Here is a 20,378-nt window from a genome sequence, read left to right as displayed (position 1 = left end):
TGGAGTGGAGTCTGAGTAGCCAAATTCCCAAATTAAACACATGGTCATCACCATAACAGTGATGGTATATGAAAATGGCGCCACTACTTGGTGGCCAACTGTTACACAGAGGTAAATGTATACTATTTATCACAAAGGCTATCTTTATTATGTGTTTTAAAAGTTCTGCCAACCTATTTGTCTTTAGGATAATAAAGTTAAGCTGTCAGCAATGTAAGCCAAACAGTGTTAGAAACTTTGTAACTTTAGCTTACTTCTACTTATTTAAAGGAAATATAATAACAACTTTGCAAATAAAAATGCTAAATAGGCCAAGAAAACTAAGATGACATTATATTTGATTTACTTTGACTTCCCTTACATCTTTCGATGTAATGTGCTGCAGTTTTTGTAGAAATTTAAAACAAAAATATCAGAAACCAAGAAAATAATGTCTACGAGGTGAACGCTGACGTCATTAATGGATTACTTCTCTTAATTATTCTTTCCCTTTCCCAACCCGCTCGGTGTGCCAGTGACTGTTGAAAGTGGGTCGGCTCAGCATTTAGCTTGTGTGAAGGTTAAACCTAAATGCTGCGTTGATGACTGTCTTAATGTCTGTTTTTTTGCCTGGGGTACAATTGTGTCATTAGTAGAAGGGAAGGGAAAGGGAAGCACGTTCGTTATCATCACTACCGGTGTTTAAAATATTTACACAGGTTTTTCATTTAAAGTAAAAGTTATTTTAACATAATGGTACTTGATAAGGTAGGCAAAAAAAGAAGAAAGAAACTGTCAAAGAAAAGTAAAATAGCCAGGACTCTGGAAAAAAGTTAATTAAAGGAGATGTTAAAAGGAAATTACATAAAACATAAAAACTGAACATTTGCAAAACCATGTGAAGCTTCTTGTGGTTTACTTAGCCTAACAATGTAATACTTTTACTATTCTATAGCTATCCACTTGAATGTATGCCATATACTGTAAGCTACTATGCCGCAGAAAAAAACAATCTTGTTTCCCTTTTACTTGCATGTCAGTATCTCCAAAAAGCTAAGAATAGACAAATCTTCCAATTTTAGCTTCTCAAATCTGACATTTTCTGTTTTGTTCTGTCCATATCGACGTTAGATTACATCTCTTTGGGTTTCGACAGTAGAACAACGTCAAAGTAAAACAATTTGGGCTATGGAAAACTGTGAAAGACATTGCTGGTTGTTTTACACATTGTATGTCCATTTAATGGCTAAACTTTAATCAAGAAAATGGCTGACCACCTAAATAAATTACTAATGAGATCAGACTTTATCAGGGGGAAAAAAGTAATTAGATATTTTGGTTGCAGCCATGGAAACGTGTCTGCTAGCTGAAGGCTTGAGCTGTACTTGTGTCTGTGATCTCATTACTTGGACCAATTTGGTCTCTCTCCTTCCCCTCTTCAGCTCACCCTCCTCAGCCACCTCCCCCTTGATATTGTCCTCCTGTCCTTAAATAACCACATGGAAGCTGTCCATCTTTGCAACATGGCCCAGCATGCACTTCCTCTGAGGTGAATCAGGAAGTCTGGATGCTCGTAGATCTTTACAGCTGGTTTGGCGAGGGTCGGATGCTGATTTTAGAGGGGAGAAGAAGCAAAAGAGAAGGAAAGGGAGGACTGAGGGGAAGAGTAAGGGCTGGTCCAGGCCTTGGTGAGGCTCCAGGTTCGAGCAAGGAATAAAGCAGGTATCAGTTCAGAGAGAAAAAGAGAAAACAAGTGGCTCAAACCATCAGCTTATCTCAGGTTATAGCTATTGTGTCAAATGGCATGAGGCCAGCAAAAAGTAAAGAAAGGATGTGAAAAGTGAGAGGCAGATGAGTTTAACAGAAGAAGAGAGCTTCCTTTAATCTCTCTGTTCTCTATACCATTATTTATCTTTCATTTTTATAAACAATCAGTTGAACTTAATAGTGTTTAAGGCCCAGTCTAACTTGATTCCAGACTCCTTCCATGTCATGAAATGCAGTGTGTAAATTGTCAATTTCCTAACAAACTCAGGATGACCTCACAAGACTCTCCTTTCCCACCCACACACACACTGTCATGCTTTCAACATTCCTCAGTGAGATGTTATTAGATTTGTCGGAGGAGAAATGAAGTGCCACAGAATGTCAAAATGGTGGTGCGAGTCTACAGGGCGGTGTGGTTATAACAAAATGGTGCAGAGAAACTATTTGTTCGCCAAATTAGCTTCATGATGGCTCTACAGATGTGGCTCTGTCGCCCACAACTCTGTGGTATAATCTGACATATTTTATAGGTTATTGGGTTCCCATGAAGCCTTTTACAAACTTGTATGTCCCCTTCAGGATTACTTTGGTGACACATTATCAAAAAATTCAGAGAAAAGTTGGCACCTTAGGACTTTGCAGTTGTTCAACGGCCTTATGATCCTCTGGACAATGTGATTCTCCCATAGACTGTATACATAAGGTTTCTCCAGGATCATGTGAACTGATATGGCATCCAAGATGATTCATCCGATGCATTCTGGCTGCCTAAGAGAGAACCATCAGGCAATTGTGCGTAGGTTGCATTCACGTAATTATGGGTAACTTGGATTAAACTAAACAGGAAATGTTTGCTTCCATAATAACAGCTCTTACTCTAGCATTTAATTTAGAGCATCTCTTTGGATTTTGAGGTAATTCAGAAAAACAGGTCAAATTGTAATGAGAAACACTAAACGGGACCAAAACAGAAAAGTTGCGTGCCATAAAACCAAAACAATACGGTGAAAGACGGCAGAACAATTCAAAGCGCTGAAGGGAACTGGGTCAAGTGATAATCCTCTCAGGTTCATCATTACAAATAGGTGTTACCATCCACCTCTTTTTGCAAATGCTAAACATCTTGGGGGTAATCCTGTTGTTTTTTCCCCTCAAAATTCAGTAATGGAAACCCAGTAATGGACTCCTTTTTTGTTCTGAGTTGTTGATACAAAACTTGAAGTATAAAAGTTGATTAATGCAAACATGTTGGACAACTATCAGCGTATGATTGTCGGATCATACCATGACCAGCAAATGTCATACTTTCCAGTGTAATATCAACATATCATGTATCAACAGAATACAATAAAGTCTGGATGTATTTTCCATATTTGAGTTGCGAAACTGTAAACTGTTCTCATCCATAAACACAGAAGTCATCTGTATTAGCGGAATATGTTTAATTATAATCTATCATTAAATATTACATACAAATTATACAGTGCATTGTCACAATACATTTCATGTCAGTTCTGTACAGCAGTAAGTAACCTATGTTGTTGAGGTCCACTCTTAGAGCCAGAAGATTAACAAAAATCAACATGTCCGTGAGAGAATAAAGGAGTTTGTGGACAGGGAATCACCGACCCCCCTCCACACCCCCCTCTTCCAGACGGTATCATTTTCTCATCTTCACAAATGATTTCACGCATCAGTGGAGGAAGGAAGGTCACAGTTATCTCAGCTTAAACAAACAGTTTGTGTCTTTCACCAAAATGGCCTCTGCTTATCACCCAAGATGACTTGCAGATCCCAATCCGAACAGTTAGGAGGTGCAATGAGTAACTGTGAGGCCATGATTGTTCATTGTGTAAAGACACAACTGAAAGCCTAGTTCCTTAATCGTTTAGACTTCACCAAAATGAACACTTCTCTTATTTGTTAAAAATATATTCACCCCTGCTTTTGCCAGCCCCAGGCTTTTAACTGTGTGGGAGGGAATATGCAGGTGAATATTAAAAAAGGCAGAGATATGAAGACAAAACAAACATGGAATGCAACACCTCCCATCCAAAAAGAAAGCATGATAGGCTGTTGACTGGCGTGCACGCGTGTGGGCAAACTTTACGTGCACTTACTCAGGAGTCCAAAAGAAAAGTCTGACACTGCACTGAAAATAGGAATTTTCTTGCAGAAATGTACAGAATCTTTATCATTTAGGCGTTACCCTTCATTGACATCCACGCAAGGCACAAGGCAAACAGGACAGATATGTTGTGAAATTCTTCCTCTTTTGGCCTCCTCTCTCCACCCACTCACTCATCAGAGGAGGGGAGGTCGATAATAATTTTCATTTTCATGATCTTATTTTTGTCTGACAGTTTTTTCGCTCCTTCCCTCGCTCCGGCTTCCTGCTGTTCCTCCTCCTTCCTCTTCACTTGTTCACTTTTACCACCAGGTGAAGAAGGGTCTTCTGCTCTGGAAACTCTGTGTGTACGACTCGCTGTTGGCTCTTTGAGGTGCTCTGGCTGTTTCCACGATTACTGGGGGCATCTGGACCAACTGCAGGGGGGTTTTACCGTCCTTCAGGGCTTGGCACAGGTTCAGGATCTTGGGATAAAGAAGGGGAAGGAAAGAGTTTCTTTAACGCCACATTTCAACATAGCTGTGTATGTATTCAGGGCTTTAAATTCCTATGGAGAAATCTGTGATCTTTGAAGTGTTTGGGAACTTGTCAAAAATTGCTTTCTTTTTATTCCTAATGACTATGATGGCGGTCAAATTTTATGTTGTTGCTTAACTGTAAAAGAAACTAGTTTTACCTCATGATGAATTTAAACTAAAATGGTTTACGTAGCCCACGCCACAAAGAAACATTTGAAAAGAAAAATATCAAAAAATAATGGACGAAAAATAACAAACTTTCTCCCATATCTGCCGTGCAGGGCCGCCCCACCCGACCACGCAGTTTTTCACTTTTTCACTCATTTTGCGGAGGGAGCGACACAGAGAGCCTCATCATATAACTTTGCGTCGGGCCACAAGTTGGGGCCTTTTTATCCTTTCCTAATGAAGAGACATTTCCCTTTTTTGGAAAAAACTCCGGTGTGTACCTCGTTTACTATACGGAATTAAGGAAACAAAACTGTGTAGAAACAAGCCCTAAAACATCAAGGCACATTTATGCCTGGTGAGATTCCTCCAGGGAATACCATTTAGTCGCATGTGTGTCCAGAGGAGAGAAGAGAACTCACCTGCCCCCTCATTACAGCTACTTGTTTGTGAAACTGTCCTCTGTCGAAACCAGGGTCTTTCTGCAGGACACAGTAGACAATAAACATGTTAGAGATCATGTTTTACAGCCCCAGAACTGTCTCATCCTCTTCTCCATGTTGCATTTTCCATTGTTATAATTTCCACAATCAATCAACAATCTTACACTGCATTCGCTCTGATTATTTTAACTTCATGCTGTGCAAAAAGGCTGACGGGTCCCTTCATACCTTAAAAAGTTCGTACAAATCCTCTTCCAGGTCTTTGATGAAATTTGGGTCAGAGAGCTTGGGCAGGACCAGTTCTCTGATTTCTTGGGAGAAAGGAACTTTGGCTTGGGATAGCCACGCCCAGTAGAAAGGGTCTGGTGAATGGAAATTACACTGGGTCTTAATGATCATGGACGAGCTGGAGAGTTAATGATACAGAGGCGGAAATACTTTAAATAAACTTTGACTGCAATCAAAATATGATGAAAAAAGGAGCACTAAGTAAGTATTAATATTGCCAAAAGAATATAATGCCTTCACTGGACACAGATAGGTTGTTCAAATGCATCACCCTGCCGTGGGTGAGCAGTGATTGGTTAAAAACAATCACTACTAGGTGCTTACAGGCTCTCCAGGAGTCCGGGTGTTTGAGGGGGAAGGCCAGGCCGTTGTCTATAGCTGCCAGCTTGATGATGAGATCCTTTACTACCACCCAGTCTGTGTCCTACAGAGACAAATACAATTAAAAAACACATATTCAGCCATTACGGCCAACAGCATTGTAGAAAATGAACGTCAAGACTATGGCTGTTTCTGTGTGTCCTTACCTTACTCCCAACAGGGTCCATGGGACAGTCATACTTCAGCAACCAGTTATCATTTCCCCTGTCTAGAATGCAAAAAAATGAATAATTCAAATTTAAACAACCCAAATGATCATATACTTTAAAAGCTATGGAAAAGACTGTAATTGACTCTGTATGATAACATCTTAATAACTAACCCATTAAAGTACACATGTTTACTTTGCTGAGTGCATTGCCTGTTATGGTGAAAGAGCCCTGACAGCGCTGCGCAGAGTGACTACATGCCTGTGTTTCTGATGATGTAATCGAGGACTACGAGGCGCTCAAACTGCAGCTGCAGCTGACGGTTGGTGTTTTCAGGCAGAGGCTCCGCTTCAAACCTCCGCAGCCAGAAATCTGCATCCTTGTATCCATCGACGAAGAGCTGGAAGGAGCCAACCTGGTGGGAAAGCAACAGATCAGGGTTTTAATTTCACACATACTGATGTGTGCAGCAACATTCTCTGCATTGGTGTCATGTGTGAATGGGCGCAAGGATATTTAAATAGGCAAGTCGGTTTCTGTTAGTGTAGGACATGCAGAGAAAAGCACGTTAAGAATGACGAAAGGCAGGCAAATCTTCTTTAACGTGGAGCAAGCCAACAAATCATAACTCTCCACTGATGACTTGCTTGAATCTGCAACATATTTACGCTTTTAAAGTAATGTGCGAGTGATTTGACTTATCTCGCAAACTTGTAGTGTATTAAATACATTAAAAGAACATTGGCAAAAAAACAGCACCTAGACCACCATGTTGAAAATAATATGTTTGCTTCCACCAGACAGATACAATAAGGTCCATACTGCGTCTTAAATCTGCATCATATTGAAGTGATTAAGACCTACGACAATTGTACTCCCTTACGTTTGATGGCAGTTGGCATCTATACGAATTGTTGTGTTAAGTATGATAATACAATTTTATAATAATACAATATTAAAAGAGGTACAAAATAATCCTGGATGTAGAGCATACAAGAATGATAAAAAAAAACCTTTGCGGTGCCAGAAATTGGTGATGGAAATGTACCAAGAACTGTATGCGAAAGACTCTTTAGACACATCAAATGTTTTCCCTTCAAATAAATGTTTTTCTTTTATTGAAAGTCCCAGATCACTGGATGAATTGATCAACAATACACATTAAAAAAAATCACCTTAAGTAATACAAGATTTTATCATATTACCTTGGGTGGTAGTCCAATTCTGTGGAAACGCTGGCCCATTTTAGGCACCTTCTCCAGGGCTAGCCTCTTTCCTCTAGACTTCACCCTGTCTATGGCACTGTAGTTGAATGTTTCACTAGCCAAGTAAACCACCTAGAGTGCAAAAGAGTGATTAAGAGAGGCAGTACTTTTCCAAATAGTTAGTTTTTCTGGTGATGCAGAGGCAGCACTGTGTGTGTCCGTACCTTGGTCCTGGGAACGATGTTGAGTTCCAGTTTCTGGTCAACAAGGCTGGCCCCGGCCTCCGAGAGGTAACCCTGGTTCAGGACCAAACAGTCACGGCCAAAACAGCAGGGACAACACAGTTTCTGGAGCCACTTGGTCCACTTTGGATTCAGCAGGCCATAGGGCTCTTCATTTTTAGGTTTGAACACGCCAATGATTTTCTGTGGAGGGAGGCAGAGTGGGGACAATGAGACAGAAAACCAGGAAAGGGAGAGACGACAGAGGATCGGTATCCAAAAGGATTTAAGAAAGGGAACGTTTAGGGATGGGTTTGGTCGAGGAATAAACAACTATATATTTAACTTCCTTGTTATTACTCTCCTCTGCAAACTTGAAAACACATCTGAAACATACAAAGCTCGAAGAAGGACAGTGAATAGGCTGATTATCAGGAAGTGGTTTCAAATGTCACTTCTTAGAAAGTGAAACGTTGTCCATATAAACATTTACTGTAGCTGAAACGAATAGAAGTTGTGCACACACACACACACACACACACACACACACACACACACACACACACACAACACACACACACACACACACACACACACACACACACACACACACACACACCACACACACACACACACACACACACACACACACACACACACACACACACACACACACACACACACACACACACACACACACACACACCACACACACACACACACACACACACACACACACACACACACACACACACACACACACACACACACACACACACACACACACACACACACACACACACACACACACACACACACACCACACACACACAGAGAGAGAGGAAGCACATGACTACTTAGCACACTGGTGACTAAAGAAAGAAAAGCAAAGAGGTGGGAGGGGCATTGGACAAAAAGCTCCCACACACAGCTTAGAATACGTTTAATACTTAGAAAGAAAGGATAAAAAGAAAGGCTCTATAGTTGTCCATGAGTTAATTCACTGATGTTTTTGGAAATGTGTAGCAGTTTGTGAAACTAAAACAAACCAGACATTTGGGATCAGCATCTTATTTTTGATTAGATACTCAAGACGTTGCCCTTTAACCCAGAACTGCAAGACTGGGGAAAGCGAGAAAAATCAGGAGAGACAACGGAAATAATGGATGACACGCATCTTATCTATGAGCTATTGTTGACACACCATAGTGACAGCTGGTGGACCTTCACTTAAAGAATACCTGCCTTAGAAGGATCTGAATAGCAAAGCCACAGTTTCGTTGATAAGATATTTTCATGGGGAGCAAAGCAACAGGATTAGGGAGTAAGGGAATACTAAAATGTGGTGATGATTATGTTTCCAAACAGATGTGGAGACCTGGAGAGTATACACACCTTAAACTCTGGTCATGCTACAAGATGAGTTAGACAACAATGAATACATTTAGCAAGTAATTTATCCAGCTAGTTTGCTCATTTTTTAGATAATTCATTTAAAATGTTCTTTTTATTTAGACATTGCGTATTGTAACTCAATACTTTAAGTGTTATAATACCTTTAGTAATAAATAAACTTGTTATAGGAGTTGGTCGTTTGGTAGTAAATCTCATTCCTCTTGTGTTGGCATCATAGACTGTGTATATAAAGTTGGCACAGCCTATTTGCCATGTCATCCCAGGCTAGTTGGAAGAGGCCTTTGCCTTTCCTAGAAGCGGCCAATACTTTTTTCAAAACAGTCCTGCAGCCATTGCATCACACACACTTTAAACCAGTCATAAGACAGCTACAGGGACAGTTAGCCTGACAGCAACAGTGGGTGATCGGTGTATGCAAGTTAGCAGCTTCTGCTCTTACCCCCTGTGAGTCTTTGACAAAGTAGCTCCCACTGGATCCCTGGTAGATCCTCTCCGGGTAGATGCCCTCCTCGATGGCTCGCTCGGCCTTTCGGATGATGTCTCTGAACTCGGGATCCTCCGGGAACTCGTTCCTGTGCGGCTCCCGCGGCGAGCTGCCCCGGTCCAGGAGCGGCTGTCTCTCCCGGCTGCGCCCCGGACTGCCTGCCGGGATACGGACCACCGAGCCCGGGGTGCTTCCAAACGCGCCCCGGGGGCTGGTGGGCTCTGTGGGACAGTAGCTGAAATCACCCGAGTCCCGGAGCGGAGAGACGAGCGGACTCGTCTCGTCCATGATGTTGGAGGTAAATAAGAAGTTTTAACTCCTGGAGAAGGACAAGAAAGAGAAACTAGGATGAAATAGAAATGGAATAAGACAGTGTGGCCGTTGTTTTGTTGGCTAATACTGAAGCTGGCTAACAAGGAAACACGGAGAAAAAATAAAAGTCAGGTGACTGTCAGCTTCCGGGGAGAGGCGGGACCTGTTGAGTATTTAGATTTTTAACCAATCAGCGTTTAAAAGGTCCTGTCAACAACCTAATCTCTTCCGCTGATTCGTCACAATCATTCAACCCACGGAAGGCACGTGAGAGCACACTTAATTCAATCAATTACCTCAATAAAAATTACAAAACTATGTTGGCCTTATGTCATTTAAAACGTTCTTTCTTTGAAGAAACTCATTCATCTCATTAAGTGTTTAATTATATTCTGTGCGTGTCCCTGGACAATTAAATACTATGTTTAAGAGCAGCTTTCCAATGAGAAACACATGACAAATGCACATTTAGTTGGCAAACTTAAATTGCCCCAATTGAAATGTCCAATGTCACCAATGTTAATATCAAAAGATCTCTAAATGCAGTGTCATACTCAGTTGGCACTTTGATTCTGATTTGAAGTAAGGGTTGTTGAAGGATGTTTAAACCACATGACTTGCTTTGGAAAGAAAATGTGTAATTCAGTCAGTGTTTGTCATAGTTGGGGAAGTCCATCTCACAAATTCATGATGTCCTCATAAATCCTTGTGAGCAAACTGCAAATTAAGAATAAATACTCTTTGATGTCTCTGCCTTATACCGTTAAACGACACCACATTCAAACACATCATTTTCAAAGCTGTTTGTTTGTGTTTGTCAATGTTTGGGGCTATAAATATAAGTCAACTAATACATGAATATGTATAATTATTGTTTAACCTACAGTATATGCTGTATAAAGTAATTAAACATTGCTTCACACACTACAAATTGGCAACAGTAACATTAAAGTGAAAAACACATTGTCACATCACTAATTATCATCCACTGTTATTATTTTTAAATTGGGCTATTTTGCATAATTGGTAGGCTACTTTAATTTCTTGATCTACGCAAATCCTGTGTCGGTACTTAGATTTTGAATACAGGGCAGTTACTTCAAACAAACTACTTTTACACTGTACTTTAGCCTACTATAACATATCTGATACTACCCACAAAAGGCAGTTTTCCAGGCCTGCAGGATGCAGTGCTGGGCGTGTGGACGTGCCTCTGTTCGCATCCTCCTCCTCCTCCGGCAGACACAGCTCGTCCTCTGATTGGTGGAAACCGGCAGGAAGAGAGCTCGTGTCGTGAGATCTGTCAAGTTCGGACAGATCAGCCAACTCCTCACACAAAGTGCCAACAGAACATCCCTTTAGAACCACAAAAATACTGCGCTCGCTTCTTTGTCGCCGTCTTTTGTGTTGGAGCGAAATCAGGACACATCTGCCGGCGTTGCTGCCCCATTTTAACCAGAGTCACTTTTCCCGGAAATACAGCGCAGAGGGCATCGGTGTGAGGATGGCTGCCTACAAGCTTGTGCTGATCCGCCATGGAGAGAGCTGCTGGAACCAGGAGAACCGATTCTGCGGCTGGTTCGACGCGGACCTGAGTGACACCGGAGAACACGAGGCAAAGAGAGGAGGGCAGGCCCTGAAAGGTACCAGATGATGAATGACACACGGCCTAATCGGGTTTTTTCTCTCGGTCATTGGATTAAGACAGGGCTTGTTATGCAACTCTGCTGAATAGGGAGACAACAGGTAGCAGGGCCCACTGCGACAAAGGACGAGCCAGCAGTGACCAATCATCTGTGTTTATTAGGCTGCATGAAGTTATAACAAACTGGAGAATGTAGATGCTGCAAAATGGCTTGATCATACATTCTGGCACTCACTTTCTGAGTCTTTATGTTCTTCGTGTCCTACCTAAGACACTTGCAATATATTTTAGGAATTGCATAATATCCATTGTGTGGTGAATTTATAAAGTAAGTACATGGGGAAGTCATGGTGCCATCCATCTATTAAGAAATATCCAAAAGATTTAACTGGAATTTAGGTACATTTTCAAATGTACAGCACCTACACATCATTTGGATCTAATTTCTTGGATGTCTTGAGGAAAAAGTGAGCAAGCCAGCAGATTCACTTCATTTTGTTGTTGTTTTATCTAATTTTCCCCAGGGATAAATAATGTATACTGATTATAATGATTGGTATTAATTATTTATGTAAACCAAATGTAAATGTGGTCATCTGATGACATCATGATTATTGCTTCAGATCTGTCACTAAGAAAAATGGGGCAATGCCAGACTGCAGAGCAAAGGAGCCTTTGTTATCAGTATAGATTACTGCTGTTGGCTGAGTGAAATGTTGCCATTCACTGAGCTTCACAGTGTTTTATTTAATGTATTCCATTTCTTGTGACCCAAAGATCCTCTGCAGGCGCGTCCTGCAGAGCCCCCAGCCTGCCAGTGTCCCCTGGTGTAGCCCTGCCCCTGACTAAGCAAAAGCAAAAGATGTTGCGAGAGAAGCAATAAACAATGCTGATGTTTCCTTTGTGTTAAAAGACACATTTAATGTGTATGCTGCCCTGCTCTCACACTTCAATGAAACCTCTCTCTTTTCACATCTTGTCTCTGATCATTTCAGACGCCGGCTATGAATTTGATATCTGCTACACCTCTGTCCTTAAGAGGGCCATCCGCACCCTATGGTTTGTTCTGGACAGCATCGATCAGATGTGGCTGCCCGTCCACCGGACCTGGCGCCTGAATGAGCGCCACTACGGTGGCCTGACAGGTCTGAACAAGGCTGAAACAGCAGCCATACACGGAGAGGCGCAGGTCAAGATCTGGAGGCGCTCCTTTGACACTCCTCCCCCATGCATGGATGAGGGGCATGACTTCTATCAGTCCATAAGCAAGGTGGGAGCACTGGAAAACATGTTCTGTCTTACATGCAGACATCTTTATCACGTCAGTGTAAGGCAACACAATTGACAACGTTCTTCTTCTGTTGTAGGACCGCCGTTACTCCGACCTGACAGAGGACCAGCTTCCCAGCTGTGAGAGTCTCAAGGACACCATCGCCAGGGCTCTGCCTTTCTGGAACGAAGAGATCGTTCCTCAGATCAAAGAAGGAAAGAGGGTGCTGATTGCTGCCCATGGCAACAGTCTCCGAGGCATCGTCAAGCACCTTGAGGGTAAGAGACAGAGCAGATACTTTTAAGCCACTTCCCAGTGCCATATGTGTATACCCTATGTTAAAGTCAAGCATTGAAGATGTTATTGTTTCTCACAATAGCTACAGTGTTGTTGTTCCAGGATTCTCCAACAGTGGAACATACAATATTCCAAAGCCATAAAGTATAAGGAATTAATTTGCACTCATAAATACCCCTCAAATGATCCAACATTGAATAAATTAGTTTTGGAAAAAATTAAACAATTTGAAATGAATATTTTTTTATGTTATTTATTTCTAACTTATACAGGAAAACCTTAAGGTTTATCATAAACTAATGCATGGGTGCTTCATTGTTTGTATTTCACTAAATAGGGTGTTCACTTAAAAAGATGTGCATCCTATCTGTGATGCAAAAAAGATTAAACAAAATGTAAGGTAAAGTGATGAAAATATGTTTCTATGTGAATTTAACAGATTATTGAGTTGCAATTATTTTTTGAATGATCATTAAAGGTGGGGTAGGTAAGTTTGAGAAACCGGCTCGAGATACACTTTTTGTTATATTCCATGGAATGCTCTTAACATCCCGATAGCAATGAATATCTTAAGTGCTTTGACAAAAAATCCATAAAAAAATGTCATCTGTGGAAGGCGTAATACTGTAAAAAGTACGACCAATCATTTTAGCCGGCCCGGCTAAAATAACTGGATGGCCTACCTGCCTGTCAGCCTTCCATCTGTGCACAAACTTATCTCGTGCCCTCATTGGTCATGTCCGCGTTCGTGTGTGTTGGAGGAGGGGCTCTATAAGGAAGTGGCAGATTTTCTCCGGTTGTGTATTTTCAAATTCTAGCGATCTCAAGCCGGTTTCTCTAACTTACCTACCCCACCTTTAAGGAATGATTATGTTAACTTTCTTCAGACCATTGGAAAGGATTAATGCACAAGGGACGTGCGTAAAAGTGCGTTTGATGATTAGATAACTTGCAAATATAACCGTCATCTCTGTGTCAAGGTAATTAAATAGAATACTTTGCTGACCTCAGCTCATGAGAACCTGATAAACTACTTGAAATAAAACTGTTATGTCTAAGTCTGATGAGATTTTTAAAAGCATTTCAATGCAAATAAACCCTAAACTCTGAATATCTGTTACTTTTTACAAGGTATGTCCGAGGAGGCCATCATGGAGCTGAACCTGCCAACAGGTATCCCCATCGTGTACGAGCTGGACAAGAACCTGAAGCCTTTAGGACCCATGCAGTTCCTGGGGGATGAGGAGACCGTCAAGAAGGCCATGGAAGCTGTGGCTGCTCAGGGCAAAGCCAAGAAATAGACCCCCTTTCCTCTGGATGAGCTAGAGCACAGATCAATCATGTGTTTTTCTGTTATTAATTTATTACCAAGTCAATTACTGTTACCGTCATTACAGACACACGATGTGCACTTTATTTTGATGACACCCAGCTTTGGCACACTGAATTAGTCTTTACTTTGTGAAATACTGAAACACACATGTCAGTATTACATAGTGGATTTCAGCTATAATATGGTTTAACTATTGACCAAAAAGCAAATTTCGGGACCAGCAAATATGAGCAAACATAGACTAACCCTGCAGAGTCACCCCGTGTAATCATTCCTATTTCTGATCCGTGTAGGTGAAGCTCAGATGGAGCAGTATAACCTATAAAGAAACACTGGCTGTTGTTAAAAGGGCAGGTTGACATGATCTGCACTGCTGATATATGTTTGCTGTGGCATTGTGAGAAAATAAATAAATGTTGTGAACCATTATATTATGTTTAATCTGTGTCCAACATAATTTTCTTGCATAAATGTCCCCTATGTTTATGAATAGTATAGTTAAAGAGTTGGTTGGGTTAAGTCCCTCAAAAAAGAATACTCAATAGGTTTTGTTTTAAAGGAAGACTACCTACTTACATGCAAATCTTTTCAGGTTTTTATTTTTAGGGTACTATGCTAAATTCAGAGAGACTTATCGATTCTGTAACCGTTCTTTGCCATGCTTCCCCCCTAAAATAAATAGTTGTATTCCTAATCACACTTCAGTGCATGTCCCATATTAATAAGCAAAACCAATCAAATTAGAATATTGCTATTGCTTTCACAATTGTCATTAAAGACAGTACTTGATGTAATTCAAACTATGTATTATTAATGTATATAACATTATTAGTATTAATAATGTTAGAAACTGTTACCGTAGAAGTAGGTAACAGTCCTTATGTAATATATTTAATGTGTGGATGGTTCTGCTTTGCTGCGTCTCTTGCGTTGACATGTGCTCATGTTTGCCTCAACAAAAATGGCCGACTGAGCCGTCCTGCTTCCGCTCAGCGTGACACAGACCAATCAGAATCGACTCAAGGTCTTCGTCACAGCCAATCGACTGGAGGATCTGCTCTTCTCGAAAACATGTCGCCCATGAAGCTGTGTGTTCCAGGTGAGTCCCGTAAATGTAATTTTACTAACACTTAGGATGTAGTTAAACCAAGCTTTGGAACATGTTGTCCTCTTGTGTCAATGGTGCCTTTAGTAAATGTCGCTATGGTCCTAGAAAATATAGTCAACGATGCAGTTTGACAGTGTTAAACTCCGTTAATTATTCCCAGCTGCCATAAGTTGTTTGGGTTTTGGATTCTAGCACAGAAAACGTTACCTTTTAGTTTCTTGTAAAACTGTGGCTCGTATCAGATGACGGATATGGTCAGTTGGGCTTTAATATTTAAGAAAAATAAATGTAAGTATACCGTACTTCTGGCTCAGATCTGTGAGACTTTTACTTTCTACAGCATTTCATCTTCTGACCTGCCCATCGCCCCGGGCATACAGCAGCATTCCTTCTCACACTTGTTTTGACTCACCCATGTAACATGCTGAGTTATATTGTGCAGAAGGAAATGTCAAAAAAAAATATGCTTAAAACCCAGCAATTATTTGAGGTCTGACCTTATTGACTCTTTAAAGTTGCGTAGAAACACCAGAAATATAAAGTAGATACATGTGTTTAGTGTGTCAGTCCCACAGGATTTCATGTCATGTTATGCCTAAGTGGAGTTACTGAAAGAGACAAAATACGTTTTTTTAAGAGATTAATAACTGTCCTCCTTTAGAGGATGTTTTTTTTCTTCTTCTCAAAGTAAAAATATCACATATATATATATATACTCGTTTTATTTTTGGTATTTGCTTTGTGAAAGCACTACTTTGGTATTTTACTCCCTATGGTTGATATTATTCCTCACAAAACTGTATAATGTATTCAGATTCTAGCGGTGATGGTCCACCTCCACTTTTAGAAAGCTGACATAAGACCTTTTCTCCAACACTGTCTTTATTTTTCCCCTTTATTTTCATCCCTAGGTGACAAGCTATGCAGCACAGAAGACTGTATTCCCGGCACAGGAGTTTATCTGCGACACGGCTGCATTTACTCCTCACTAACAGGCTATGTGCTTAAGAAAAATGAAGGAGAGGAGGTAAGGGGTGTGTCTGTGTAGGAGGGAGGTAGGGGAAGCTGCAGAAGCAATGGAGTGCCAGAGTGTTGTGCAACATTTGTGAATGTGAATGAAGGAACAAACATATTTCTCTTCATTCACAAATGTTGCGCAACACTGGTGAAATGGCAACTATTTTTAGAACGACAGGTTTATTCCTCGGGCTGTTTTTTAACTTCAACAATAACTGAAATGCTGTTTGCAATGTGTCTCTTTTAAGTTACCAGTGATCTCGGTTGTAAGGGAAACAGAAACACAACTACTACCAGATGTAGGAGCTATAGTCACCTGTAAGGTATGCAGTGGAATCTGATACTATTTAGCGATGATTTATGATCTGATTGTGATCCTTCATAGCTTGGATTAAGATCTGTGGTTTGTCTCAAGCCTAACTGTTTTTTGCTTGGACAGGTGACCAGCATTAACCCCAGGTTCGCAAAAGTCCACATCCTTTATGTAGGCTCCACACCGCTGAAGGACCGCTTCAGAGGAACAATCAGGTAAACTGCCCCTCTATAGCATAAAGCTGCGATCTAAACCTCCAGCTAAAGAAACAATGTCTTCCAGACAGCTACTGTCCTCATCAACAAGTCTGGGACAATCACTGTCACAGTCTTATCTCCTCCCACTGACACTGTGCGTTACCTTAAAGGGGCCCTATTGTGCTCTTTTTCAGGTTCATATCTGTATTTTGTGACATGTTTACATGCTTTAAAGTTCAAAAAGGTCTCACACTGCCTGTGCTGCAGCACCTCTTTTCACCCTCTGTCTGAAACCAGAGCCCAGTCTGCTCTGATTGGTTATCTGGCCGGCTCTGTTGAGATGGGTTTACTGCTTAGAGATGTACCGCCCCTTAGCCTATCACGTACAATGTGTCAGAGTGCTAGCCAATAGAAGCGTGAGTGTTACGTAGTGATGTCACTATGTTATGTAAGTAAACAAAGGAGTACAATGGAGCGGTTTCAGGCAGCGGGGGGGGGGGGGGAACTTTCGGAATTTAACCTCTGCAGACCATTTACATGCACGTAAACCTATATAACACACTACAGGGCTGGGAAAAGCAAAAAAAGCATAATTGGGCTCCTTTTAATTTAATTTAACGTTACCTTTCTCATACTTCGAACAGTGAAACCTTTGCAAATTGATCTGACTATCGTTCACATTTCTGCACAATAATACCACTTTTGAAAACCGCACAGTTCTTCCACTTTTAATTCAGGTGTACTGTACATTTTTTTCACATTATTTTGCCATGCTTATTTTTTCTTACTGTGTTTATGTATGGAACATTGTACACCAAAGCACATTTCTAGTGTGTGCAAACCTACTATTTGATTCTTATTCTGAATCCTGAAACTGTCTACATAGTGAAATAAGGTTCTCTCTGTGTCATTCTTAAAACTGAGCCAATTCTTTCTGACTCTACAGGAAAGAAGATGTGCGTGCCACAGAGAAAGACAAGGTGTGTTTTAATCCATGATTTCAATCAGATCATTAGATGTTTACTTATTTAAAAGATGACATGCTTAGCGTTAAGCTTTTGTCTTTATTGTTACAGGTGGAGACGTACAAAAGCTTCAGACCTGGCGACATCGTCTTGGCCAAAGTTGTATCCTTCTCTCGGGTCTAAGACGCATAAGTAACAATCTCAAGAATGAAATTATTTGAGAGCTATGCAAAGTATTTAGCTCGCCTTTTGTTTTCATCCTTTAAACTCTGAATGACTGGGATAGTAAACAAAGAAGTCTTGTTCTCTGTTATTACTCTCTCTGGGGGCGTGACACATGCACATTGTTACTTTTAAAAACCCATCAAAACTGCTTTGGATATTCACTGTGAGTCAATTTAAAAGATCAATGCATTAGTGTAGATGTGTGCTGTTTACTATCTGTTGTTAACCCTTGACCTGTGTCAGATTTCTCTCGGAGACGTGCAGTCAAACTACCTGTTGACAACAGCAGAGAACGAGCTGGGGGTGGTGGTGGCACACAGTGAAGCAGGTAACTTTCAAAAAACAACCTTTTTATTTTCCACTTCAAAACACAGCACTGCACAGATTGAACGTATCTTGTTTGAACACCAGGTGGTGCAAGACAACTGACCTGATCAGAATCAGAATAAGCTTATTCATCCCACAGAGGGGAAATGTACATTTGTTACAGCAAGTAAAGAGCCAAATATAGCTTAATATCACTCAAGGAGCATGCATAACAAATATTAAACGATAAAAATAGAAATTGCACAATTTACAAAATACACATCCAGTACCAGTAACTGTTTTGAAAATATAGCAGCCAGGTGAAAATATAAAAAGTGGAAGTATATATTGTACAGCTATTTATGGTAAATATATATTGCACATAGGTAGTATTGCACTACAGGGTTGTTATAGTCTTTGTTGTTATATGTGTGTGATAAACTTGACAGTTATTGTCACAAATATTTGCAAAGTGAGTCGTATTTATCAAACATTTGCTGTTACAGTTTGGCAGAAGTTTTGTAACTGTTTTTAGTAACCAAGCAGTTTTATGTAGACATGTAAGAAAAGAAAATGACATGAGGAACAGCTTTCAATCCAAGGAAGTGACAAAATGAGTGACATTTAAAGCTACAGAAGTGTTGAATGCCAGACAGCTACCGCAGACAGAAAAGTTTGATTCAAGGATTTAAATCAAGGTCAAGGTTTTTGAAAAGAAAATATGGGTCATTGTACGTGCTTGAATTTATATAATTTTGTAATCTATTGAAATGTCATTGTCTGTTACTTTCTGTAAAGCCTGCTACATTTCATTCTTAAAGTTCTCAGGGTTTTTAACAGTAATTAATCTTGATTCTTGTCCCAAACTATGTTGTTATGTGAAGGAACTTTAGAGAATTGGGCCTGGAAAGTTCTGAATTAGATTTTTAAAAAGGTGTATGAACCCATAATTGAATATGTATATTGCTGTGGACACTGATTATAGAATATATTGTCTCTTATTTTACCACACTTTGTCTTTGTGAATCAGGTGCCCAGATGGTTCCCATCAGCTGGTGTGAGATGCAGTGCCCGCAGACGCACAGCAAAGAATTCCGCAAAGTGGCGCGAGTGCAGCCGGAGTTTCTTCAGGCATGATGAGACGACAGATTATATCACAAGGAACACACAGCTTCACCTCTCTCTTTCACTCACTGACCTAACAGCCTCGCAACTCTGTTATAGATGTTTCTTTCTGAAAGATTTTATTTGGCTACTTCTATTTTTGTATAGCTCTCTGGACATGGTGTCATAGTTTGATTGGTCCAGCTGGAATACACTGAATCAGCATCAGGCATATTCTAAACTATGTAGTGACGGTTGTTAGAGACATTTTTCGCTCAGTGCACGCATCAGCAACATTAGTTATTAAAGTTGCCTTTCAATTGCTTGATGGCAACCCTGGCTGACAGAGTGACTTTGCAAGTGTCCACTATGTTGAAAAGCACAAGTAAAGAAAGGTCTATTTCACAAAGGCAGCATTTACTCAGTTTTGCGGCCGATCATCTAGTGACTCTGAGGATGAAGCAGTTGGTGCAAACACAGACTTGTAACCAGAAATTCTTTAAAATGGCTGTTATTGGTCTGAAATTATGAGGATTTAACCAAAATTGCTGCACTTTGAAATGTCTTTTGCATGATGTCATGTTTGCAACCTTTATTTTGTACATTAAAGGGACACAAACATCCTTTCCAACTTCTGGAAAATGTTGTCTGCAGCAGAGGGGAGTGATATGATTGAGAGCCTAATGTGTAATCAGCGTCACAGCTGGACTAACCGCCCATGTTAGTCAGATATTTCTCTTGGTTTACAGAAGATTGTCAAAATTAAATGAATGAGCCGACAATATGTAAACAGAAATGTTTCCATTCTGTCTGGAAGTTTGCAAAATAAAAAACTATAAAAGCCATTAACGCGAGTTTCCTCTTTTTACCCACACTGATGCAAGGGAAGTTATTTTGTATTCAGTAATGAACTGTGCCATATTGTACATTTCATCAGTTTCTAATATTCAACTAACAGAAAAATCACTGATGTGATGGGAGAAAAATTACATCAGTTAAAAACACCTTTAAGGTGAAACAATTGTTTTAAACATTCATACCAGCTGTTGTTGTGACCTACTGAAATCACATCAACAATTGTTTTAAACATTCATACCAGCTGTTGTTGTGACCTACTGAAATCACATCAACTCTCAAGT

The 20,378-nt window shown here is 40.4% G+C and overlaps 3 protein-coding genes across 3 annotated transcripts; 2 read left to right on the top strand and 1 right to left on the bottom strand.

Moving 5' to 3' along the window:
* Positions 1-3,047: 3,047 nt before the first annotated feature.
* On the bottom strand, positions 3,048-10,570 carry pi4k2a (phosphatidylinositol 4-kinase type 2 alpha). Its single transcript, XM_034120471.1, has 9 exons — positions 9,103-10,570; positions 7,251-7,451; positions 7,027-7,158; positions 6,083-6,236; positions 5,819-5,880; positions 5,616-5,715; positions 5,232-5,365; positions 4,983-5,042; positions 3,048-4,338 (listed from the first exon to the last, which is right to left on the bottom strand). Exons 1-9 carry the CDS (start codon positions 9,433-9,435, stop codon positions 4,177-4,179), a joined length of 1,338 nt encoding a protein of 445 aa, XP_033976362.1. The 5' UTR covers positions 9,436-10,570; the 3' UTR covers positions 3,048-4,176.
* A 143-nt stretch (positions 10,571-10,713) lies between these two features.
* pgam1b (phosphoglycerate mutase 1b) lies at positions 10,714-14,433 on the top strand. Its single transcript, XM_034120472.1, has 4 exons — positions 10,714-11,102; positions 12,100-12,374; positions 12,472-12,652; positions 13,803-14,433. Exons 1-4 carry the CDS (start codon positions 10,964-10,966, stop codon positions 13,970-13,972), a joined length of 765 nt encoding a protein of 254 aa, XP_033976363.1. The 5' UTR covers positions 10,714-10,963; the 3' UTR covers positions 13,973-14,433.
* A 522-nt stretch (positions 14,434-14,955) lies between these two features.
* exosc1 (exosome component 1) lies at positions 14,956-20,084 on the top strand. Its single transcript, XM_034120597.1, has 8 exons — positions 14,956-15,103; positions 16,024-16,139; positions 16,378-16,452; positions 16,569-16,657; positions 17,586-17,619; positions 17,716-17,766; positions 18,073-18,157; positions 19,166-20,084. Exons 1-8 carry the CDS (start codon positions 15,076-15,078, stop codon positions 19,270-19,272), a joined length of 585 nt encoding a protein of 194 aa, XP_033976488.1. The 5' UTR covers positions 14,956-15,075; the 3' UTR covers positions 19,273-20,084.
* The last annotated feature ends 294 nt before the right edge of the window (positions 20,085-20,378 follow it).

Source organism: Trematomus bernacchii, unplaced genomic scaffold (assembly GCF_902827165.1).
Source record: "Trematomus bernacchii unplaced genomic scaffold, fTreBer1.1, whole genome shotgun sequence".
Classification (NCBI taxonomy): domain Eukaryota; kingdom Metazoa; phylum Chordata; class Actinopteri; order Perciformes; family Nototheniidae; genus Trematomus; species Trematomus bernacchii.
This window is presented reverse-complemented; position numbering and strand designations above follow the sequence as displayed.